The sequence below is a fragment of the Dipodomys ordii genome, unplaced genomic scaffold, assembly GCF_000151885.1.
Source record: "Dipodomys ordii isolate 6190 unplaced genomic scaffold, Dord_2.0 Scaffold5, whole genome shotgun sequence".
Taxonomy (NCBI): Eukaryota; Metazoa; Chordata; class Mammalia; order Rodentia; family Heteromyidae; genus Dipodomys; species Dipodomys ordii.
The window spans coordinates 27,674,613-27,700,911 of record NW_012267221.1 but is presented as its reverse complement, the minus strand read 5'-3'; the positions used below and the strand labels follow the sequence as shown (position 1 = coordinate 27,700,911).

The 26,299-nt window shown below is 35.3% G+C and overlaps 1 protein-coding gene across 1 annotated transcript in view; it reads left to right on the top strand.

The window, feature by feature from the left end:
• Positions 1-26,299, top strand: part of Ttn (titin) — a 281,635-nt gene that overhangs the window by 135,987 nt on the left and 119,349 nt on the right. Inside the window, exons 145-169 of the mRNA XM_013027532.1 lie at positions 439-708; positions 2,446-2,520; positions 3,281-3,352; positions 3,996-4,088; positions 4,670-4,747; positions 6,031-6,099; positions 6,331-6,399; positions 6,551-6,847; positions 7,605-7,685; positions 8,429-8,506; positions 15,184-15,270; positions 15,416-15,499; positions 16,213-16,296; positions 17,353-17,436; positions 17,741-17,824; positions 17,906-17,989; positions 18,131-18,214; positions 18,342-18,425; positions 18,553-18,636; positions 18,761-18,838; positions 19,237-19,320; positions 19,916-20,026; positions 20,301-20,378; positions 23,344-23,457; positions 24,777-24,845. Coding sequence (XP_012882986.1) covers positions 439-708; positions 2,446-2,520; positions 3,281-3,352; positions 3,996-4,088; positions 4,670-4,747; positions 6,031-6,099; positions 6,331-6,399; positions 6,551-6,847; positions 7,605-7,685; positions 8,429-8,506; positions 15,184-15,270; positions 15,416-15,499; positions 16,213-16,296; positions 17,353-17,436; positions 17,741-17,824; positions 17,906-17,989; positions 18,131-18,214; positions 18,342-18,425; positions 18,553-18,636; positions 18,761-18,838; positions 19,237-19,320; positions 19,916-20,026; positions 20,301-20,378; positions 23,344-23,457; positions 24,777-24,845 — 2,475 coding nt within the window. The remainder of the gene's footprint in view (positions 1-438; positions 709-2,445; positions 2,521-3,280; positions 3,353-3,995; positions 4,089-4,669; positions 4,748-6,030; positions 6,100-6,330; positions 6,400-6,550; positions 6,848-7,604; positions 7,686-8,428; positions 8,507-15,183; positions 15,271-15,415; positions 15,500-16,212; positions 16,297-17,352; positions 17,437-17,740; positions 17,825-17,905; positions 17,990-18,130; positions 18,215-18,341; positions 18,426-18,552; positions 18,637-18,760; positions 18,839-19,236; positions 19,321-19,915; positions 20,027-20,300; positions 20,379-23,343; positions 23,458-24,776; positions 24,846-26,299) is intronic.

The following is a 26,299-nucleotide window of genomic DNA, read 5'->3' as shown; positions in this document are numbered from 1 at the left end:
GTACATTCACCTCTGACAGAACCAGGGCACAAGGGAAAATGAACTGGTGTTCTAGAGCCAAATTAATTATCATTAATGCTTGATGATCTGTATGTTTGTCATAACTAATGCTTTATGGTCACAAAATATGTGCTTTCTATGTTTTTTTCCTTGTCTGAATATTTTAATTTTTTTTTTTTTTTGGTCCGGTTGTGGGGCCTGAACTCTGGGCCTGAGCACTGTCCCTCAGCTCTTCAGCTCAAGGCTAGTGCCCTACCACTTGAGCCACAGCACCACTTCCGGCTTTTTTCTTTTTGCTTATGTGGTGCTGAGGAATCGAACCCAGGGCCTCAGGCATGCAAGGCAAGCGCTCTACCACTGAGCCAACTTCCCAGCCCCCCTTGTCTGAATATTTTATATAAATGTGATGCTTGTGCGATTAAATAAATATCTTTGAAGTGCCAAAGAAACGAGAAGCAGTCCCAGTTCCTGTAGCTGTACCTCAGGAAGAGGAAATTGCATATGAAGAAGAAATTGCTCCTGAAGAAGTGCTACCTGAGGAAGAGGAAGTTCTTCCTGAGGAAGAGGAAGCTCTACCTGAAGAAGAAGAAGTTCTTCCTGAGGAAGAGGAAGTTCTACCTGAGGAAGAAGAAGAATTTGTGCCAGAGGAAGAAGTAGTACCTGAAGTTCTTCCACAAATTAAACCTAAGGTGCCAGTACCTGCACCAGGTATAGCAGCTCTTCTTAGGATAAAGGCTTTTCTGTGTAGTGTTCTACCATTTTATCTTTTTTGTTCACGTCTAGTTTTATTTACAATATTTTACTATGTTGTCTTCCATGTAAATCTTAGGAAACATTTCAGACATGTCTTGCTTTTATATATCTGTCTATTATTATTATTATTCTGAATGTCTTCAAATTTTGTTCTGTGAAATGTCTAGTTGTTTATGGTCTTATTTTTATGTATCCTTTTGTTTTATATATGTTTGTTTTAATATTTAATGTTTTAGTATCTTAAAATGAGATTTTTTTATGTGTCTCAAGTACCAAAGAAAACTATACCTGAGAAGAAAGTTCCTGTTCCTGCTCCCAAAAAAGTGGAACCTCCACCACCTCCCAAAGGTATATCTCCCCCAAATGAATATATATTCTCTACCCATAGCTTTACCAGACAAAATATGATGTAGCTGGGTTTCAGAAAAAATACATTTCTAGAATGTCACATTTTTACTTTTAAAAGTGTTTCAAGACACTGATAGTCATTTCTTTTCTTTTGGAGCTTTGCATCATATATATATATATATATATATATATATGTATGAAAGCAAAGTTTAAAATTTTTCTAAAACTATTACAAACATTCTAATTGACTTCCTATAATTTTCTTTAATAAAAGAATTGTTCAAGTAGTTTGCAAAGCTAAAATACCTATAGAAAAAATTATTTGAAACATAAAATGAATAATGTTCTCAAATTCTATCCTTCACTGATTTTTTACTAAATACCCTTTTAACACCAGTCTGTAAGAAAAAAATGATTAATATATTTATCAAAATACTTAATCATTTAAGTTTTTTGATACATGTGTATAATTGGTAGCCCAGGAGATTTTGATTTTATGTTTGGTTTTACACCTTGATGCATTGAAGAAAATCCTTTAGGTAACCTGAGCTTCCATTTCCTCTCTGATAAAACAGAGAAACTATGCTAGGCACTGGTGGCTCACACCGGTAATCCTAGCTACTCAGTAGGCTGAGATCTGAGGATCATGGTTCAAAGCCAACCTGGGCAGAAAAGTCTGTGAGACTCTTTTCTCCAATAAACCACTAGAAAACCAGAAGTGGTGCTGTGGCTCAAGTGGTAGAGCACTCTCCTTGAGCTAAAAGCTGAGGGACAGCGCCCAAGCCCAGAGTTCAAACCCCATGACCGACCAAAAAAATAAGGAAACTAGTGAGTCCTAGTGGGCCAAGATAGTATTGTGAGGATAAAATTAAATAAGCTATAAAAGTACCCTATCCTTGATTAAATAAAATCAAGATCAAGCATGTTAAATTAGGGCACAGTCCAGTACATAATGAATATTTATATCTTAAAGAAGAAAAATCTTTTCTGAAAAAGGTCCACTATGAACCACAATGGAAAATGAAGCTATGTAATAATATAAGCAATGAAATGGAAAGACTGGTCCTCGATTGGATAGCAAGAATTCTGAAGTATTTTCTAGATGATAATAAATTGTTAATACAAGCTAAGCAGGGAAATATTAGCATCTGTTCCCAGATAAATGAATAGATTGCTGAATCCTTGATCTACAAATCCTAATCACATCACACTCCCTGAGTCCCTAATTTGCATTACTTCCCTATCAAAAGTGACTGTTACCAGTTGGTATTTCCATGTATGTTCTTCTTGTTGTCTTTCTTGTCCTTCTAAATAAGTTCTTATCATAAAACAATGTCTTTAAAGTGCCTGAGATCAAGAAGAAAGTGCCAGAGAAGAAAGTGGTTGTTCCTAAGAAGGAGGAGACTCCTCCTGCCACAGGTACTGCTATTCTCAAGAACATTAGATGCTGCCATTTCTTCCCTTCACCTAAAAGTCAAAATATCCTGTTTGGTACTTATTAAAATAGCTTATATTCTTGCTACCTGCCCGTTGTCTGTATGTTTGTGAAACTGAAATTATATAATATCTTTTAAGTGCCTGAAGTACCTAAGAAACCTGAACCAGAAAAGAAAGTGCCTCCTCCAAGTCTTAAGAAAGCAGCAGCTCCACCTGCCAAAGGTACCAGTTGTCTCCGGGATATGTTTAATACCAGTGTTGAACTTTGGTTTCATCCACGCAAGAGCGTTCAACATAAATCTTTGTAGCCTGTGGTCTGTCATTGACATTTTTTACTTGTGACTTGTATGTATTCTCGTCAGTGTCATGTTCATTTTCTACTTTGTGTTCATACATTTTACACTGTATCTCTAAATATGTTGTTTCTCAAAAGCAAAAAGATTAAAGTTCTGTATCTTTAAAGAGCCACATGTGACTAGGAAACCAATTCCTGAAGTATGCATCATTGCTCTTAAAAAATAAAAAAGAAGAAAAGGTTATAGCAATAAAAGTTAGGATTTCTTTTTAACTGGCTCTTCATCTTAAACCACAGACCTCTTTATTCTCCTCTTATGAATCCTATGAAATGTCAGTGTTTCTTCTCATGCATATATGTTGTCATAAAAAATGGGATGCTTGATCTTCATATATTCTTCTTTGGCTCTTGCATTTTAAATGCCTAAAACAATCAATATCTTTTAAGTTCCTGAGGTACCTAAGAAAGTAGAAGAAAGACGAATCATTCTCCCTAAAGAAGAAGTTCCACCAGCTGAAGGTAGATGACTTCCTAAGAAAATAGCATGTCAGGCTTCATTGTGTTGTCATTGTCTAGTATTTAAATGAAGGGTGCATATTTCATCCTAGAAAACAAACATATTCAAGCTCTAAAACAAAGTATACATAGATGTTATTTAGTAAAAATTGGGAAGGCAAACTAATATATTCGAATCTCCTTCTTGGATGTTTCACCTGTGTGTGTGTGTGTGTGTGTGTGTGTCTGTGTGTGTGTCTGTGTGTGTGTGTCTGTGTGTGTGTCTGTGTGTGTGTGTTTGATTTCAGTGGAAAGTTTTGAAGGGAAACTTTATTATGAGAAAATTTTCACCAAAGAACTTGAATGACTATGACAGAATAAGCTTTCCTGAAAGAAATTTCAGGTCAACCTGAGAAACTAACACAGAAAAATCTGTCTTGTATGCCTACATGGCTGTTTGACTCCAAACAAGTCTGCCTACATTTTAAAATATAATAATTTCAACTAAATTCTCAGAGGTTCTACATAACTCCAAATGCTGAGAAGAACCTAACATATTTTTAATATCAGTAGATTTTCTTTTGAAGATCAATGAGCATTTAGAAGTCTAAGCAAATATGAGCTATCATGAAATTTTTAAATGACATACAAAATAATCTTTTTGAAGTGTTTGAGGAACCTGAAGAAGAGCTAGTTCCAGAAGAGATCCCAGAGGAGCCACATAGTGAAGAGGAGGTGGAGGAAGTGATGCCACCTAGAGGTACAGCCCTTTATTATGAGTTGGACACTTAAAATACTTGGTGTTCCAAATCTTCCTCTGAATTGGTCCAAATCTAATATTCACCAGTACTCTTTTCTTACATCATCTCAATGACATTAGAAGACTACTTATTCCTGGTGCCTGAAGCTATATGTCCCTTTCTACTTTCTAACTTTTCCTACTTCATCTATAACACAACTAAGACTTAAAAGATGATGTCTTTCTTGTTGGCCCTTCTTCTTAGATTGTAATTCTTAGTTTTGTCTTCAGTGCTAATGCAAGGGAAGAGTCTATTTGTATAGTAAAAGTGTTAATGTTTTAGTATTATCCTTACCCATGTATTCCTGAAGACTATGACACTCAATTGCATGATTAATGCTATGTTTGCATATAGGATTAATAAATCTCACCCTCCTAGACCTCTAGAGTCACTGTTTTATTGACATTACCACCATTTAGGTTGCTAATCTCTTTTTAAATAGATAAATGTTTTATGTTGTTGTATTTATTTATTTGCTACATAAGTGTTGTTCTGTTCATTGCATGCCTTTTAAAAATTATGTCCATAAAATATTTTTAAGTGCCTGAAGTTGTTAAGAAGCCAGTTCCTGAAGCACCTACTCCAGTTCCTAAAAAGGTGGACGCACCACCAGCTAAAGGTATATTAAATCCTAATTGATGTCATTAAATGCACATTAATTTTCATTCTAGAGAGCATCTTCTTTTACTTCTTCCTTATAGTAATTTAAACAGAAAAGTCATGACCACTAAAAATACAACTCATCTCATTTTTAGAGTTTTCTGGAATGTGAGTAGATGACTATATGTAGATTATTCCAGAAGCAACTTATTTTTAAACAGCTGAAATTTTTATATGATAGCATACCTCTTTGTATTTCTATACAGAACAATGAATCCTTCTTTCTCACATTCTACTCCCAAATTTTGTTAGAGTTTTGCTATACATTATTATAATTATTTGTGATCTTATAAAGTTCTGTTCTGATGCTTGAATAATAGCATTTTTAAATAGTTTTGGGTCCCTTTTGTATTATTTATACTAAGAATTCAAGGTTATCATAAAACTTCTCACTACCTCCTAATTTAGTTAATGCTTCCAATAATATCTTCAGCCATCAAAACATACTGTCTATATTTCAACCAACTCCTCAACAAACATAATAGTGCCCAGCAGAACATGAAGTCTATGTCACAATCTGAGTACTCTAAGACAAGACCATCCCGAAAAAATTCTTCATCAGCTGGGCACCACTGGCTTAGGCCTGTAACCTTAGCTACTCAGGACACTGAAGTCTGAAAAGTGAGATTCAAAGAAAGCCTAGGCAGGAACACTGTGAGACTCTTATCTTCAATTAACTAGCAAAATGCCAGAAATGAAGCTATGGCTTACGTGATAGAATGCTAGCCTGGAGCAAAATTGTTCAAAGTTGGCTCACTACTTATAATCTCTACAAGAAAGAGAGAAACAGAGACAGCGACAGAGAGACGGAGACACAGAGAGAGAGAGATTCTTACCAGGCTCATGCCTCTGATCCTAGCTAATCAGGAGACATGCATAGATGTCTCTGAATTTCTATCTCTAATTAACTAGCCAAAATGATAGATGGTGTGGCTCAAGTTGTAGAGCTACCATCATTGAGAAAAATCCAAGTGAGAGTGCAAGGCCCTGACTTAAACCAAGCACTGGCATAAAAACAAAAAACAAACAAAATGGGGAAAAAGGTTTTGCATGGCTGTATCTTCACTTCTAGAGTGTTATTAGTACAAACAAAAAATTTAGGAACCTAATATATAGTATGCTTGTCTCAAAAATAAATGTCCAACACTTTGAGATTTGTAATGTCATAGTTGTTCCTAATGTTTGTATTTGTGTGTATTATTGAGTATTGTCAGCTAATAAAAGTGCCTGATATCTTTAAAGTACCAAAGAAAATTCCTGAGGAAAAAGTACCTGTTCCTATCAAGAAAAAAGAGGCACCACCAACCAAAGGTACATCGTTTTCTTTTAAACCCAAACACTCTCCTTTATCTTTCTTCATTAACATATGTATTATAGTATATTTGTGTGTATAGATATATAAATATATATCCTATGTCCTGAATGTTTCTGTCTGTTGTATATGAAAACTTACTCTTGCAAGTCTTAAATGTTAAAAATATATCTTTAAAGTTCCTGAAGCCCCAGAAAAAATCTTATTAAAGAAGGTCCCAGAAAAGAAAGCCCCAGAAAAGAAAATACCAGAAAAGAAAGTCCTTATGCCTAAAAAGGAAGCTGTTCCCCAAGTTAAAGGTATTTTGGAAAATTCTTTGATTTTTCTTGTATTGTTGCATGCAAATCTTTGGTGGTTGTTGTTGTTGTTGCTTTTCTTACATTTTTCAATGTGTACCATTGCATCTCCTGTGTTTAAAAAATAAGTCTCTTAAAATAGATACTCTTTCAGGGAGAACCTTTGTTGAAGAAAAAATATCAGTTTCCTACCAGCAAGAGGAAGTAGTAAAAGAACGAATAGAATTAGAATTAGTGGAAGCAAAAGTGGAAGAATTCCTTGAAGAAGAAGAATTCCATGAAGTTAAAGAATATTTTGAAGAAGAAGAGTTCCATGATGTAGAGGAATTCATCAAAATAGAAGAACGCCAGTTTCAAGAAGAACAGAGAGTTGAAAAAGTCCATAGGGTGATAGAATTTTTAGAGGCTGAGGAAGTGGAAGTATATGAAAAACCTAAAGCTCCACCTAAAGGTATAGGAATTCTGCAGATAATACAAACTGCTCTGACTTTCTTTTGAAAATATTTTGCATGTTTGGTTGGGAACCTTAGAAACCCTATGAAGTACTTTAAGTATGAGTTTAAGCTATTCACTGCAAAATTTATATTGAGTAGAGATTTACCACCGAATATAATTTTGTAGGCAACAAAAGCAATATTTGACACTTATTAACATAGGTCACTATGAATTTCTGGGTTCTTTTTAAAGTATAATCAAGGAAGTTAAATGATTGTTGCAGGTAGAGAAACAACTAACCACTTTTTCAGTAAAAGAAACTCAGATCACTGAGAAATTTACATGTCTGGGCAAAAAAAAAACTTGGCTTTGTTAATGTTTTAGTCAACTGTGTCCAAACCAATAATTATGTATCAAAAGATTATAGTATGTTATGATATCTTTTGTAGAAAACAAGGGAAGTAAATGAAGTATAGGTAATGGCACCTGCATTCTAATGAATTCTGAGGATAAACCATAACATAAATAACCTCTCAACAATACCATTCTGGATTTGCATGAATTAATACATGTGTTATTTAAGGATTATGCATATACAGTACATGTACAACATAAGTAGCACAATCAAATCTTCCTTGAAAGTAGTCACAGTATCAATGTGAAACTATGAAAAAATCATTTTGTAGGCCATCTTGGTACTAATTTTAGTGGTAGTATTTCATACTACTTTAAGTTCATTCTAAATCAGTATCTGAACACTAATATCTTTGAAGGGCCTGAGATATCTGAGAAAACCATCCCTCCAAAAAAGCCAGCCATTAAAGTTGTGCCTCGAAAAGAGCCACCAGCTAAAGGTATTTTATTAGTGAAAACTTGCTTGCCTCATTTGATAAGTAGTCACACCTTGGTTACTTACAAGTTTGCATCTTGCTTGATGTTTTACTTCTGTGTTTTGGGATTCTAAAACTACCTTTAGAGTTCCTGGGAGCCAAAGGAAAGTCTACCAAGAAAAATGTAGTCAGTGTTGTTAAATGTAAAATATCTAAACCAAATATTTGTATTAACTGTAGAACTAGGCTTCTTTGGTTCTATTTGATTATGTGTTCATTAATGTGTTTATTTGATAACTTTTTATTGATTACTAATTGTATGAACCCATTAAATGTAAAGCTATTGTAAATATGTGACTAATATCCCTGCATTTTTTCCTTTTTGTTAACTTGTTGAGTGTCTCAGTAGAAATTTTTAAAATCTTTTTAAATAATACAAACTTGTATCTTGAAAGTTATTGAAGTATACAAGGAAGTTATCCATAAAGTACCTTTTTTTCTGTCAACACAAGCAGAATTAGCACTAGATAAAGAGGTTTTGCTAATTTTCATGTCTAGTTCCTACAATCTAACATGAGAATTCCCCTGGATTTTTGTTGTCATATTTGTTATCAAATTTCAACTCAAGTTAAATATTGTCCTGATGGATGAAGTAATGTATGTCTTTTATGTTGAGGCCATGTTATACCTGGTTTATATATGTTTTATGTTCTAAAAATCTTCTTGAGTATTTAATATAAAAGAAATTATTACTGTTATCTTTAAAGTACCAGAGGTGGTGAAGAAAATTGTGGTAGAAGAAGAAATACGTGTTCCCAAAGAACCCAAGATTCCACCAGCTAAAGGTATCTTGCCTTTGCTGATTCACTACTAATATTAAATTCCTTCATATTCATTTCTTGATTCACTTTCTCTTTTGAGGAAATAACTAAGCACTATGAGCTCCTCAACCTTTCTTTTAAAGCTCTTATTGTGTATAGCACTGGAAAGAAATATTTTTCTACATGACTAATATGTCCAAAGTATAAAGTTTCTTATAATAAATCATAAATTCATAAACAAGGCAATGCAGTGAAATGCATTGTGGATTGACTTAGATTTGTGGGATTTTTTACATTCTCCTTGTTAGATGTCTCCTTTTGTCTTGATAATTCACACTCAATTGTGTTCTTTAAAATAAGACAAATAAATATCTTTAAAGCACCTGAAGTACACAAGAAAACTGTTCCAGAAGAAAAAGTTCAAGATACCATTTTGAAAAAGCCAGAAGTTCCACCAACTAAAGGTATACACTGATACCAATCACAACTTGAAACACATCTTTACTTTGTTTTTCCATGTGCCAGAGACATTATATGTGACATTATATCTTTGTATTTTATTTATATTCTTAATATCATAAATCTCTTATGAATACCAACTCATATACTAATATCTTTAAAGTTCCCGAGGTGCCTAAGAAAATTATTCAAGAAGAAAGATCACCTATTATTCTTCCTGAAGACACAGAGATATACAGTGAGTGTAGAAAAATTGGTAATTAACATATGTTTTACCTGTGTTCTGACTTTCACTATGTGTCTGCGTAGCTTTAAAATGTAAATGTACTAATATCTTATAAAAGCTCAACATACCAACAATATTTGGCTAAAATTAAGGGATTGAATGGCTATGTGCCCCAGATAAGATATATTTCCTAGCTAATTTAAAAAATAATTGTGTACATAAAACATTACCTTATCTCACAATATTTATTTGTCTTTTTTGTTTGTTTCTGACACAAACATTACTATTGTCACTTTTTTACTATTCATAATTCACTCACATTTTGTCAATCCTGGTTAGTGACCACAGATTTATAAGACTACTAGAGTCCAAAAGAATTATTAATACTTTTTTTGCTTTCCTATAAAATGATTTATTTGAATAGTAAAATAACATAAATAATAACTTATTTTAGTAGAAAGTTACTCAATACGCTGAATAATGTAAGTGTTAGTAGTCAAGATATTCTTCCAATTTTTTAAATCTAACAAATTTCTGATTAAGACTCATTTGGGAAAATGTTTTCATATTAGGTTGAGGTAAAGTTATAGATATATATCATATATAATAAAGGCGTATATAATACATATATATGAGATCACTGCCTTCTTTAAAAACCTTTTTTCACGGGCTGAGAAGGTGGCTCAGTGGTAGAGTGCTGCTTGCCTGACCTGCATGAGACCCTGCGTTTGATTCCTCAGCACCACATAAGCAGAAAAAGCTGGAACTGGCTCTGTGGCTCAAGTGGTAGAGCACTAGCCTTGAGCTGAAGAGCTGAGGGACAGTGCCTAATCCCAGAGTTCAGGCCCCACGACCGACCAAAAAAAAAAAAACTTTTTCCATAACTAAATTTGATTATTGTTATCATCCAATCTGCCTTGCTAATAGCTGAAGAAACTTAATTGTCTTCATTTGCTTTATTTTCCAAATATTAAGTCATTTTTCTTGTTCTTTTCTGTTTTGTTTTGTTTTTATCTTTTTGTACCAATACTGGTGCTTGAACTCAAGGCCTTAAGATCCTGCTTGGCTTTTTCTCTCAAGGCTAGTAGTGCTCTACCACTTAAGCTACTTTTTGCTGGTTAATTAGAGATAAAAAAAAATCTCATGGCTTTTCTGCCTGGTCTGGCTTTGAACTACAGTTCTCAGGTCTCAGCCTCCTTTTTCACTTCTAATCTATAGATGTTTCTCACACTCATATTAAACTAAAGCCATATACTGTGATGTTAACACATAATTAACAATACTCTTAGAAATTTTCTTATATAAAAATTTAAATACAGAGAGTTTTCCCACACCACCACATCTTTCCTGTAAAACTCTACCAAACGTGACAGCAATAGGATAATTTTAACAATAACTTTCTGCAGATAAATGGAAGAATTATATAATCCTTGGCTAATGAGGACCTCAATTTTGTTACCATGATCATAAAGAAGGACTTGATATTTTGTATCACAAGACTGAAAATGATGCTTATGTTAGTCAATGTGTTCTTGTCTATAACAGTTTATATCCTGCCACTAATTTGCATAAGGGCAGACTATGTGTTATTTTTTAATACTATTCTCATCTACTTGACATACTTCTAATTGTATACTAATATCTTTAAAGTTTATGAAGCATCTGAAGAATCAGTTGTGGAAGAAAAGGTGCTTGTGACACAGCCTCAAAAGACAAAAACCAAAGTAATAAAAGGTATATAATACCCTGACTCAGTCTGAATCATACTTATTTAGGACTCATTTTAGAAGCTTGAATTTTTCTGCTCCATTTATAAATATAACTTTATTCATATCTTTTAAGTGCCAGAGCCACCTAAGAAAGTCGAAGACAAAATACATGTGATTATTCCTAAAAAGAAAGGAACACCAGCACCTAAAGGTATATTTCAGCTACATCAAAATCAGATGAATATCTTTAGCTTTAACATTTTATCATATTCTATATTTCATTGCCTATACTACATTGTAAACCTACTAATATCTTTAAAGAGCCTGATACAACCAAAGAAGTTTTTCCAGAGTTGAAGCCACCCAAGGCTGTTCCTGAAATTCCAGAACATCCTCCAACTGAAGGTATAATTCTCTAGTTTTGAAAATCTTAAGAAAGCCTTTCTTGCTCCATCTACAAAATATGTTTAGTGGTTTACACACATTCTCACAACCTCTAATGCCTGATACTAATATCTTTAATGCATCTTACAAGGATGCCCAAAGCAAGTAGCTATGATTTGCTCCCAAATAATATATCAAGTATTAGAGAAAAAAACAAAATTTCTAACTTAAATTACCTGTTACTATGCCTTTCTTTGTGTGTCATGTCATTGTTTCCTCAATTAAATACTACTAATATCTTTAAAGACTTTGAAACCTACAAGGAGATGTTTGCAGAGAGAAGAATACATGTTACCAAGACAAGAAAAGTCCTGCCACCAACAGGTACCAGCCAGAAGAAAGCCTACTTTCTTACAACTTCACGGTTAACATGTGTGTAAACACTAATATCTTCAAGGCTGAGGTGCTGCCACTCTAGTTGTTTTACCTATAATATTGGGATTTCCCATTAGACACCTCAGTAAACTCATTTGTGTGTGTGTGTGTGTGTGTGTGTGTACGCACGCGTGTGTGCCAATATTGAGGCTTGCACTCAAGGCCTATGCTCTTGCTTGGCTTTTTTTTTCCTCAAGGTTGGTGCTCTTCCATATGAGTCACACCTCCACCTCATTTTGCTGGAGTTTCATGAGATTTGCTGCCCCAAATGACTTTGAACCTTGATCCTCATATCTTAGCCTACTGAGTAGCTAAAATTACAACCATAAATCACCTTTCTTTCTTAGTCTGAAATCCTATGCTGTTCTTTTCTCCCCTAACCTCAAAGCATACTTTAAAAAAAAAAAAAAAGGATGACGGGTAAGGGCTCAAAAAGAAGCCAACCCAGATCAGAAAGTAGCTGTTTTGATCTTCTCAAACTAATAGTTACAGGGAGACGGTGAATGAAAATCATTTTTTATTTTCCATCATCTAATTTTCTATGCATCTATCATTCCAAAAATATTACTAGGAGGTGACCCAGAAAGCATCCCCTGATAATCAGATATTCACAGCGCAACTGGAACGTCATGTTCTAGAGCTGTATGTAATTATTACGGAATCTCCACATTGCTCCTCTTTACTCCACAGTGCAATGCATTCATGTCTTTAAAAAACCTGCAACCACCTCAGGAAGAGCTGTTCATGAAAGCCAGACCTGTGGTGGTTCACTCTAAAATTGTACCTCCTCTCTAAGAGCATCATGGCTGCTATCATTCCTTCCTTCATTTATTTAGTAAGTTTACTATGGCCAAGGTGGTTAAGTGGAGAACAATGGGGCTAGGAAGGTGCCTCAGTAGTAGAGTGCTTGCCTTGCATGCATGAGGCCCTGGGTTCAATTCCTCAGCACCACATAAGAAAAAAGCAGGAAGTGGCGCTGTGGCTCAAGTGGTAAAGCGCTAGCCTTGAGCTGAAGAGCTGAGGGACAGCGCCCAGACCCAGAGTTCAGGCCCCACAACTGGACCCAAAAAGAAAAAAAAAAGTGGAGAACAATACATAAAACAAATGATGTTTGATTCCTTTCACCAAGATTCTATAGCTCATCCATTCTTGGAGAAAGCACCCAGTAGCCACAGAAATCACTTTAGCTCACTTCATATTATTGATGTCTCAGCTGATCCTTTGAAACCCTGACTCTAATACTAATATCTTCAAAGCACCTGAAACTGAGGATGAAGCTGTTCTTGAAATCAAAACATTTGAAGATGTTCTTGAAGAGCCAGAAATACCACCCATGACAGGTACCTTTCACCTCTAAGCAGAAGTGGAAGAAGAAATCATCTGCACTTTGACTTCAATCTAAGATTTTTTTTCTAACACTCTTCCTAACTCCTAAATACGTAATTTTACTAATAACTTTCAGGACCCAAAGCTCCACAATTAGTTCCCTCTGTATAGAAATCATTATAGCTATTCCTGCCCAAACATAAATCCTTCTTCTAAAAATATGCTTGGCACAAATACAATCCTGCCTGTCCAGGAAAGATTGGTTCCAGGAAATCCCTCCCCTATTGTGAATTCCAAAATCTATAGATGTACTATTTCTTTACACAAAATGACACGGCATTTACATATAACCCATGCAGTGCTTCCCTATACTGTGCAACATTTTTCAGATTATTTACAATAGCCAAAACAATGTAATTACTATGTAAATAGTTCTTACAATGTTCAGGCACTAATTGCAAGGAAATATTATAGGTACGGATTCAGTACAGATGTAATGTTTCCATCTACAGTTGGTTTAATGAGGATGTAGAAGGCTGACTCTACCATGAGAGTGCAGGGTATCTTAAGAACTTCCTTGTAGGCTGAAGTAGGAAGAGATCCTCTTAAGGATGCTTGGAGGAAGCACCCTGTAGCCATAGAAATCACTTTAGCTCTGTAGAATAGTATATTGATGGAGCAAAGGGAGTGGGGGAAAGACCAGACACTGTTTTAAAGCTACATTTGCTGACATCATAGCTACTGATTTCATTCATCATTTTAAGTTTTCAATATGAAATACTAATATCTTTCAAGTGCCTGAAGCACCTCAAGAAGTTCTGCCTGCAACGAGAGCTCCATCCAAGAAAACAGAAGCTCCTTCAGCTAAAGGTACAAGTCTCGAAGCTCTCAAGCTCAACAAGTAGCTCTAGCAATTCTGAAAATATTATACTGTTCCTAGTCATTTTCATACTACTAAATGTAAAAATACTAATTTCTTAAAGTGACCGAAATGCATCAAGAAACTGTCCTTGAAAAGAAGATGTTTGGGATTCCTCACAAACCTGAAGTTCTTTCAGATGAAGGTATATTTTACTGGAAGTTTAACAGGGAGGAAAAATGCCTCATTCCTGTCTAAGTGTGCTTCCTATTTGTTTTGATTCATTTCACTCCGAAATGTAAAAATATCAATACTCTTATTTTCATACATGATAGGGAGGTAGGGGAGACAGAAAATCTTGGAAATGTTTGTGACATGTGTCATTCATGTCTGTGTGGATTCCTTTGTCTTGAATGTAAATTTACTAATATCTTCAAAGTGCCTGAAGCTCCCAAAGAAGTGGCCCCTAAAAAGAAAACAAAAGAAGCTTGCATCTCAAAACCAAAAGCACCACCCAGTAAAGGTACTGGTTATCCCTGATTGGAGGTTCAGTGGAGGGAAGAATACCTCTTTTGTTTGTTCTTGTAAATGTTGCAATGTGTCTGTTGGTCTTTGTACTTTCTAAGTGCAAAAAATACTAATATCTTTTAAGTGCCTGAGGCTCAAGAGATTGTCCCTGCAAAGCAAGTGTCAGTGGTGCCTAAAAAGCCAGAAGCCCTACCTGTGACAGGTATTTGTCACTGTCCTGAAGCTTTCTAAGATCTAACTCTTCTGCTCTTGCAAATACTTCATCCTAGTGGTCTTTAGAAATTCTAAGCATAATTTCACTAATCTCTTTAAGTGCCGGAAGTGCCAGAAGAAGTTGTCCCTCAGAAGAAAGTACTTGCTGTATCTCCTAAAAAGCCTGAAGCCCCACCTGTTAAAGGTAGACACCTTGATGTTACTGCATTTGATAGTGTCCACTTGTCTTTACTCTGCCTAATTGTGAAAATACTAATATCTTTAAAGTACCTGAGATGCCAAAGAAAGCCATCCCAGAAAAGAAGGTGCCAGAAGCTATCCCCCCAAAATCAGAAAGTCCACCTCTGGAAGGTAATGTCAGAACTACACAAGTTAGGAAGATAAATAACTACTCTTTTTACTAGAAAATTACATGAAACAATCAGGAAGTCTTATATTAAACATCTTACCAAATAATACAGGAAAAGTATCAGTAGCTGTCTAAAATAACTTGATGAATGACTATCCAACATAAGCATGATTTTCTTATTTTCTAAGCATATGTTCTGTATTATTTTTGAAGTGCCTGAAGTGCCACCGAAGGAAGCCATCCCTGAAAAGAAAGTACCAGTGGCTCCTCCCAAAAAGCCTGAAGTTCCACCTCCTAAAGGTATGTACCATGACATATTGTTGATCATCTGTCTCAGAGGAAAGTATATATAAGTGCCCACCACTCTCCTGCATTGTATTTGCATGGATATATTGTCAATATGCCCCCTTTATGGTTCTAACTAAACATACTAATATCTTCAAAGTTCCTGAAGCCCCTAAAGAAGTTGAACCTGAGAAGAAAGTATCTGTGGCTGTTCCCAAAAAAGCAGAAACCCCACCTGCTAAAGGTATTTACTCCCATTGCTACGTCAAGAAAATACCACATCTTATGTTCCCCACAGTCAAAATCTATGATTGTAGAACATATCTTCACAATTCATGAATTCTAAACCTACTAATATCTTTAAAGTGCCTGATGCTGCTCAAGAAGTTATTCCAGAAAAGAAAATCACTAGGAGACTGCCCAAAAAACAGGAAGTCCCATCTGTCACAGGTATATATTAGCTAAACACTATTCTGCAAAAGAAATACCTCTTTCATCTTGAAAATAAATGTACTCTATAGATCATCCTTAACCTAACTATAAAACTACTAATATCTTTCAAGTACCTGAAGTTCCTCAAGAAATTTTCCCAGAAAAGACCAGACCAATGGTGCCCCCTACAAAGCCAGAAGCCCCAACTGACACAGGTACTTGTCAGCTCTCCTTATTCTGCAGAAAAAAAAAAAATTATTTCATGAAAACAAGTGTAGACCTTTGCTCTTCAAGAAAATCTAAGTGTGAAATTGCCAATATCTTTCAAGAATCTGAAGTTCCCCAAGAAATTGTCCCTGAAAAGAAAAAGCCAGTGGTGCCTGCTAAAAAGCCAGAAGCCACTCCTGTCACAGGTACTTGTCAGCTCTCGTTATTTTGCAGAAGAAATAGCTCTTCTATCTTGAACATAAATGTATCATGTTGGTCTTCATTAACCTAAATGTACAACTACTAATATCTTTCAAGTGCCTGAAGTTCCTCAAGAAGTTGTCCCAGAAAAGAAAACCCCCAGGGTACTGCCCAAGAAACAGGAAGCCCCACCTGCCACAGGTATATGTCAGATGAGCATTATTCTGCAGAACCAATCATTTTTATTTGAAAATAGATACAGTCCATTGCTAATATAAAGCCCAAGAATAAAACTACCTATATCTTTTAAGTGCCTGAAGTTCCCCAGGAAATTGTCCCTGAAAAGAAAAGACTGGCACCTCCTAAAAAGCCGGAAGTCCCACCTGTCACAGGTACTTGTCACCTGTGTTTATTCCTCCACAGAAATACTCTTACAGTTTGAAAATTAACATATTCCATTCCTATTCAAAAATCTAAGTGTACAATTACTAATATTTTCAAGTGGCTGAAATTCCTCAAGAAATTATCCCTGAAAAGAAAAAGCCAGTGGTGCCTGCCAAAAAGCCAGAAGCCCCTCCAGTCACAGGTACTTGCCACTTGTTTACATTCTGTTCCATCTTGATAACAGTTTTAGTCCTTTGTTCTTTCTTAACTAATGGTAAAACTACTGATCATTTTCAAGTGCCTGATGCTACTCAAGAAGTTGTCCCAGAAAGGAAACCTCCCACAGCCCCACCCAAAAAACCAGAAGCCCCACCCATCACAGGTATTTCTTACCCTACCCTTCAGAAGTAGCTCTCCTCTTGGAAATGCTTTGAACCTGTTTACCTCACTGACCTGACAAAATAAAAACTACTAATATCTTTCAAGCACCTGAAGTTCTCCAAGAAATTATCCCTGAGGAGAAAAAACCAGTGGTGGTTCCTAAAAAGCCCGAAGCACCCCCTGCCACAGGTATTTGTCACCAAACTTATTCTGCAGAAGAAATACCTCTTCCATTTTGAAAATAAATGCAGTGTATTGGTCTCATTAACCTAAATGTGAAATTACTAATATCTTTCAAGTGCCTGAAGTTCCCCAAGAAGCTGTCCCTGAAAAGAAAAAGCCAGTGGTGCCTGCTAAAAAGCCCGAAGCACCCCCTGCCACAGGTACTTGTCCCTGACCCTGGGTTTTATCAGTCCTAAGTCTTCTCTTGAAAATTCTTTGGTCTATTGATATCCATAAGCCCTAAATATAACTTCACTAATATCTTTTAAGTACCTGAAGCACCCAAAGAAGTTGTTCCAGAAAAGAAAGTACATGTGGTTCCCCCTAAAAAGCCAGACGTTCCACCTGCTAAAGGTATTTGTCACTGACTTTAAGCTATATGCCATCTGACTCTTCTGCTCTTGAAAACAGTTTGGTCTATTGGTCTTTGTAAGTCTTAAGTATAATTTTACTAATATCTTTTAAGTGCCAGAGCCTCCCAAAGAAGCTCCTGAGAAGAAAGTACTTGTGACTCCACCTAAAAAGCCAGAAGTTCCACCTGTGAAAGGTATTTGCCACTGACTTCAGGCATTACAAGATCCAGGTCTTGTACTTTGGAAAATATTTTGGTCTATTGGTCTTCAGGAGTCCTAATGTAATTTCACTAATCTCTTTTAAGTGCCTGAAGTTCCCACAGAAGTTGTCCCTGAAAAGAAAGTGCCTGTGGTACCTCCTAAAATACCTGAATCACCACCTGTGAAAGGTAGTCACCCCATTGTCACAGTGCTTGATAGTGTCAACTTGTCTTTGCTGTCTAATCATGAAAACACTAATATCTTTAAAGTACCCGAGATGTCACAGAAGGCTTTCCCTGAAAAGAAGGTACCAGAAGCTATTCCCCACAAACCAGAAAGTCCTCCTCCTGAAGGTAATAATGAAACTATAAAAAAAAAAGAACTAGTATCTTTTAAAAGATTAAAATGTCTGCTTTGTGTTACAAAAGTCTTTTGCAAACTATGCTGTACATATTAGTCAATTTTAGTATTAAAACGAGCTGGTATCTTTAAAGTGTATGAGGAGCCTGAGGAAATTGTTCCAGAAGAGCCTCCAGAAGAAACTGTGGAAGAGCCGGTGCCTGCCGCACCCCCCAAAGGTACATAGCAAACTGCTAGGACACCTCAGCCCGCCTCACCCCAACTCTTGTCTTCCCAATTTTGGACCTGATGAGCTTTCACACTTCTCCTCAAAGCTTCTAAAGTATCAACCCTAATTATCTTTAGTGCCAGTGCCACCCAAGAAGCCCATTCCTGAAAAGAAAGCACCACCTGTCATTGCCAAGAAACCTCAACCACCCGCCGCCAAAGGTATTTCTCTCTGCTTCTGACTTCTTACAGAAAAAACATCTGTCTTTAAAATAACACATTCCACTGTCCTACTTATGTCTGTACATCATTAGAACTCTGAGCTAAAGACTACTAATATCTCTTAAAGTGCCCGAGGAGCCCAAGGAAGTGGTTCCTGAAAAGAAGGTGCCTCGTGTGGTCCCCAAGAAGCCAGAGGTGCCACCTGCAAAAGGTATATATGACAGTCTTCTAACTGATGGAGGTGGAAACAGCCTCAAACTCTTTTTGTTCTGTGTAAATGTAATGAGTGTTCACTGGTCATTGTTTATAATGTTAAAATACTAATATCTTTAAAGTGCCTGAAGTTCCAAAAGAAGTTGTTCCAGAAAAGAAAATAGCTGTTCCCCCAAAGCCAGAAGTCCCAGTAGCTAAAGGTATCTGTTACTAATAGGGTTCTGCAGAAAATTGTTGTTTGGTCCCAAGTGTCACCTGTTAATAAATTCTTTGCTAATCTTCTCACATTTGTTACTACCAAACTGCTGTTTAGGCATTTTAGGGTTTGTATGTTTTAAAAGAAAAAATCACCACTTTAATAAAAACAGATTTATTTATTACTCACATTTGAAGGTTCCTAACATCACTCTGAATCTTATGAGATGTCATTTTCCTCTCCCATAGAGATCAGGATTCAAGAGCACATCACTGACAATATTGTGACTGTTGCTCTTGGATCTTTCCCTGAGTTGTTTTTAACAAACTGTAAAGTAAAAGTGTTGTAAACTTCATGGACTTGTCAACTATCCTTTAATAAAACTAACTAATATCTTTAAAGTGCCAGAGGTGCCAAAGAAACCTGTCATAGAAGAGAAGCCAGTGGTTCCTGTTCCAAAGAAAGTGGAGTCTCCTCCCCCAGAAGGTACACATAAGACCATTGCTAAGATGCTACTTGGGATTTTTCCTCATCCAAGCTTTGTTCCTCTTCCTTTCTAACTCTTTATCTCTTGGTCATTTTCTGTTCTTTGTTTTACTTAATTATTTTCTACTAGCTCTGATCTCAAATCTATTCTGGCATTCAGTCAGCTGTGTCTACCCAGGTGCCAGTAAACTATATTCTACAAAGCTTCTGTAAAATACACAGAAAGTCATAGGGGAGAACTCATGATTGTCGATGCCACTAACCACCAAAATGGCTTTCCAAGCCTTCAAACCAATAGACACAGAAGTCTGTGCAAATAAAATAGATTTCATATTAACAAAAAATAAGAGTGGGAGAGGTAGGAGAGGGAAGGGATAGTGGGAGGAAAACAAAGGAGGGGGTAACAATGCCTGAAAAGAAATATACTCATTACCTTACTGATGTAACTGCAACCTCTCTGTGCAGCATCATTACAAGAAAATAAATTTTAAAAAATAAGAGAAGAAATCAAGATTGCTACTTAATTCCTTGGTATTATGTGCATTTTAGAGTTTTGTCCCACACACTGAAATAAAATTCACTGATATCTTTAAAGTGTATGAAGAACCTGAGGAAATTGCTCCCGAAGAGGAAGCACCAATTCCGGTAGAAGAAGAAGCTCCAATTATCGAAGAAGAGGAAGAGCCAGAAGCCCCACCTCCACCAGGTACAAGGCATTATTATCTACTACTGGAGAAAATACAATCATTGGATTTTCATGTTTATAATATATCTTACATAAGGTAAAATATCCATCTTCTGTCTCCTGGCTTGAAATTTACCTTCTTTGATGAGAACAAGAGTTATTTTCACACATAAAACTTTGGTCCTATGGACTTTTACAATGTACACTTCAAAGAAATATCAGTGCTATGTTTCATTTGTTAATTTAACTTGTTCTTGTAATCATTTGACTCTAAAAGAAATTCCTATCCTTCAAGTGCCCGAAGAGCCCAAGAAGATTGTCCCAGAGAAGAAAGTTCCTGTCATCAAAAAACCAGAAGCTCCACCTCCTAAAGGTACTTATGTTTTTAAAGTACAACTTTGTGTCATTTTTGCATGCTACCTGAAATTCACACTCTTTCTTTAGTGTGTTTTCTGCTGTATTATGTATTTGTTAACTGTTATCTGTATGTCATGGTGTTAGACTTATAAAATTAATGTGACTATATTACATCTTATAATTCTTATAATTTAATGCTACTAATATCTTTAAAGTACCTGAGATGCCAAAGAAAGTTGTCCCAGTGAAGAAAGTCCCAATTGTTAAGAAGCCAGAACCACCAGCAGTGGAAGGTATTCATTTACACCATCCTTGATTTCATAATTCTTCAAATACTACTCTATTATCTTATAATGGTGCCCAAGAAGTTGTACTCATTTGTTTGCATTAATTTTAATGATACGATATTACAGAATTTTTTATTCTTAACATTTTTAAATGTTTTCACATACTCTTTTTAAAACAAAACTAATATCTTCAAAGCACCTGAATTGCCCAAGAAACTTGTTCCAGTAAAGAAAGAAGAGCCTGTGCCTGTTACTAAAAAGCCAAAAGTCCTGCCAGAAAAAGGTATCTACCAAGAAGAAATATATGAGCATTTAAGTATTTTATAATAATAGTTCTTAAAGCAAGAGATACTATATATGCAATTATACATGAGTCACATTTCATAGAAAGAAGGGGGAAATGATGAAGGCCAAGAGAAACTAAGACAGATGGGGAAGGAAAATATAAATGGAAGTCATGAGATGACCCAGTACAAGACTATGGGTGTATGGCTCAGTTCAGCTTATTTATTTAAATGTTGTCATTAACAAGAAACTGTTTTAGAAAATAAGACTTTAGAAATGGAGGTATGACTCAAGTGGTAGAGTGCCAGCTTTGAGAAAAAAAAAAGCCAAGCAAAGGTGAGAGGACCTAAGTTGTAGCTCATGTCCCAGCATGAATAAAATAAAAATTTACGACTTAATCTTTTCCTCAAACAGATTAAATCTAGTCAGAGAAATGATAACTCTAATACAAGTGTAGTGGGTAATAACATTTCCAAACAGTATGAGAATCAGCGTATAGAAACAGAGGCATCATAGAAGCTGTATAGAAGTTGAAATTGGGAAAATAGTACCTTAGGCAAAGTCAAAATATATTGAAAGGCAGAATATCTAGGAGCACTGTCCAGTAAATGTAACATAATTTGAGTATGGACTGGTTGAAGAATATCTTGAAAGATACTGCTAGATAGAAAGAAAGTGAATCTATGTGACATTCTTTGAATGACAATAGAAGACTTGGACTCTATCCTTCGTGCACAGGCTACAAAGCTTCAAAAGTTTTGAAAGAAGGGTACAAAAGCAATAGGATTTGGGCTGTATAGAGATAAATGGCTCAAGCTACTGAAAGTGATCATAGTAAAAGATGCCATACCTCAGAAACCAATTTCCTCCATGAACTTTTGTAAAATGAAGGTCTCCACCTGCCTTCTCTTTGAAAAATCTTGCACATCTTCTTCTAAATCATAAATAGTGAAGCAAATCAATATTTTTTAAGTGCCTGAAGTACCCAAGAAAATTGAAAAACTCATCCCAGAAAAGGAAGTGTCTGTTCCTATGCCTAAAGAACCAGAAGCTCCAAGTACTCCAGGTACATGGCCATTTTATAAATCTTGGAAAGATGACAATAATCTTCATTTCTTCATCATCTTGTTTTGGCTATCCATGTGTGTGTGTGTGTGTGTGTGTGTGTGTGTGTGTGTGATGAATTTATCCATCGTATGTCTCATTTATTGATGTTATGATCTTAGGGACAGCTAAATAATAGAGACAAGAGATAGTAAATTGATATGTTGCAGCTTAGCATTTGCAGTGTTTTTCTGAGTAGAGCCTAATATAAAATACTGTTTTTTAAGCTGAAGAGACTCCTGAAGAAATAATATATGAAGAAAAAACAACCATAACCATTGGTAGAAAAGAGACTCCCCCTGTGGAAGGTATATACTTATACAAATATGTATTTTGAAATCTCTCAAAAACTTTCATTAGGGATACAAAACTTTTTGTCTATATGATAACACATTCCTACTAGAAAGTATAGTTAAAAAGTATTCGAGTACTTGTTGAATAACTTCATTTTTCAAATGTTATACTTCTATTAAATTAGAATCTTTAATGTTGATATTCTCAGTAACTAAGGTTGCTTGAAGCAAATTTAGAATAATTGCATTGGATCTTCAAATGGCTACCCAGTAATAAATTCTAAGTCATCTTATCTGCAATCCACATGCATGGAAATAATATCACTGTTAATAGAAAACTCAACTATAAGAAATGAAAATCTTCCCTCTTTTTCTAAAATAATAGCTGCGCAAATTGTGTATTTTGTCTGTGTAACTATAATCTTTGCATCTATGTAAAATTTGTATGAGTCTGTGTAAAGTTTATGTTACAATCTTATATCCTTTATGAACATTCTTTAAAGAACGTGAAATACAAAAAGTTATTGAAACTGAAGAACCTCAGCTTGAACCCACACCTGAACCTGAACCTGAACCTGAACCCGAACCACAGCCAGAAGAAATAGCAGTGCAAGGTATCAATTAGCTGGACATAAAACTTCATCATCATATTCTTCATTTTGAATTGTCTATAGTTTATGTTGTTTCTACATGTTAGGAGGTCTCTTTACATTTGTATGTGATATGTTGAACGTGTAAATCTTATTTGTATGTTTCCATGTAATTTGAACTACTTATACCATGTTAACATGGTTTATTTGGAGACTTATGTTGTGTCTTTGTTGTGTTCTTATAACTTATGTACAGGTGTTGACGTTTTTGTGTTTTATGTTGGACACATTTTTTATGTTGGACACCAAATTACATATCAAAAAGTAGACTTTTTACTTCAAATATATTTAAATTTCTACCAAATACAGAATGTGCAAATTAAAATATACTGGTACTAACACTTCTGAAATACTTTTTCAAGAACCTGAACCTGAAAAGAAGGTTATTGAGAAACCAAAACTTAAACCAAGACCCCCAGCTCCAGCTCCTGCTCCCCCTAAGGAAGATATAAAGGAGAAAATGTTCCAACTTAAAGGTATAAAGTGCCACTTTCAAAGCCTTAATAACCTGCTTCATACTTGTGTTCAGCCAACTGAAGTGCTTGCAAGAAATCTATGATTTTTGGAAGTATACTTTTAGACATGATCGTGCTATGAGAATTGCATGGGACTATGGGTATCTGCTGCTCCAAGGACCCTGAGTTGCCTTGCCAAGTCATGCCTGCTGCCCTAATGTCCGTTGTGTTACTCTAATCATTGTGCCTGGCATCTGGCTATACAGGCTATCCAGCTAACCTTTTTACGTGGGAGAAATATCTTCTTTATTTCAAAGCCTCATTGCTATGCATATCTTGAAATCTTAAGCATGTGAAACATGTAAGAAATCTTTGCAAGCTACTTTGACATTGCAGTAATAAAATTATATAAATGCCAAAACTTCTCCTAAAATTACATGTTTTAAACATACTGTCATATATTGTGGTGTCTAAAATAGATGATGTGGGCTTATATACCACACACACACACACACCTGTCACGGCTGCTCCCATTTTCCTTCTTGTCTGTTTTGGGTTTTTTTGTTGTTTATAAAACCTAGTTATGTTCTCTGGTCATTCGCAGGATGCTTGGAAGTAGTGTTTCTGGATACATTTGTTATCTAGCATCTCTTTTCATTATTGAGCTTCCCTTCAATCATTCTGTGTTTTGATGTTCTCATTTTTCTTTCAATTTATGCAGTTTTGCCTAATTTTTTAATAACCACATATGTAAGTCTGAATTAAATTGGAAAAAACATGTTATTTTATTTTCCTAAACAGCCATCTTGTTGGTAATATTAACATATTTCCCAATTTAAATGAAATTAGCTATCTTCTATAGGCATTTTTCTCAAACTTTCTTGTGTACCTACAGAGCCAAGAATCTAAGCTCTTGCTTCGAGCCATTCTTGCCCCTTCACAACACTCCTTAGTTTTAGGTTGGATGTAGACAAATGGGTGTTGGAGACCTCTCAAAGTGTCACCTATCTATTGAAATCTATTGATACTCTTTGAAGACAACCACTTAAATACATCTCCCTTACTATAAAACTTATAATCAAGGAAAACTTCTTTTTCTTATGAATAATTTTTTAAGCACCTTCCTTCTTTCTCGGGAAGTCTTAATTTAAAATTCAGGCTTGGAATAAAACTGTGGTCCATTTTCGTGCTTTCATGCTCCTTACATGCTTATCAGTGGCTGTTCTTGGCTGTGATTATTGCTTTCTGGTTGTAGGCAAAGATTGATTTTGAGTACAAAATTAGTCATTTGCCTTGGATTAAATGCTTGAATAATCAAAGTATGATCATATTCTTTAAAGCTGTTAAGAAGAAAGTTCCTGAAAAACCTGAAGTTCCAGAAAAAGTAGAGCCCACACCTCCTCCGAAAGGTATTTCACAGGCTGGAGAATTCATGCATATATACTAGCTCTTTGACTCTGCTCTCTCCCTGTCTTCACAGACTCTCTCTCTCTCTCTCTCTCTCTCTCTCTCTCTCTCTCACTTTTGCTCTCTCCCCCCTCTCCGCTCTCCCCCTTTCTCTTTCTTTCTCCCTCTCTCTCTTCTCTCTCCTTTTCTCTTTCTCTCCTTCTCTCTGTCTTCTCTCTGTTCTCCCTCTTTTTTCTCTCTCTCTCATTCTCCGCTGTCTCTCAATAATCAGAGGAGGAAACTGCTGTCATTCATTTCTTGTAGTTTTGTGGTTTTGTGGTCCTGGCTCATGTGTGTTGGTGTTTCCTTTGTCTCCCATCAATTTCATACATTATATGGATATTTGTCTCATTTCCATATACTTACTTGCATTTTTCTAAGCTTAAAAATATCATACTTTTACTGCTTAGCTGAAATTGATATCAGGAGACGTCTAGGTTAAAATGCTGAGGGGCTTTGAGGTTTTGCCTGGACAGAAGCATTTTAACCAGTGTGATAAGCATTACAGGCCATGTCATCCTCCTTTGATACTACCAAACCATTCTCATTCTCATCAGTTCCAAGTTATTCCTTTAGATGCATCATTATCACTGCAGGTCATTTTCCAAAAGAAATTTTTTCTTTAATCTTTTCCCTGTCTAAAATTAGACCCTAAGAAAAATAAATACTAAAAATATACAAATTATCTATTTGAAATAAAATTCATCTATCATGTTTAGTAGGTAGCAGTACCTCTCTGTTTATGCAATCAACGTATTCAGACTCAGAAACTGAATCTGTCCTTAATTACTGTCATCTTTTAAAATCACTTATTTACCTTTCCTGGTTCATATAAAATATTTATATAAAATCCTTTTGTACTAGGTAATAACTAGCAAATATTCAACATTAACATAGCACATAATGACATATTATGGCTTTAAAAATGGAATCTCAGGCATCAATAAGATATTTTAAAGATAAAATATTAATAATATGGAGAAATTTATTCAGAGATAAATATTTAGAATGTTCATTATAGAATTAAAGCAAATGTGTATTTTGTTATTTTACAATATGTTCATTATATCATGGGTTTCATCAATGAAAATAATCATGGAGAATATTGGTAATTTACAAATAGTATTGAAAGTAGGCACAATTGATCATGGATTAAAATGTAATATTTTTAGTTACTTAAAAGCTGATTTTATAAAACATTATATAAAATAAAATTCATATTTGTATGTTTCAGTTTTCAAAACTTAAGCAAGATTAATTTTACATGTAAGAAAAACTATTTAATGAATTGAAACTGTGTTATTTAAAGACTAAGGCAGGAAGACTGACAATTCAAGGCCAGCCTAGGCTACATAGCAAACCAAACCCTAAAAAGGAAGGAAGGGGAGAGAGAGAAAGAGAGAGAGAGAGAGAGAGA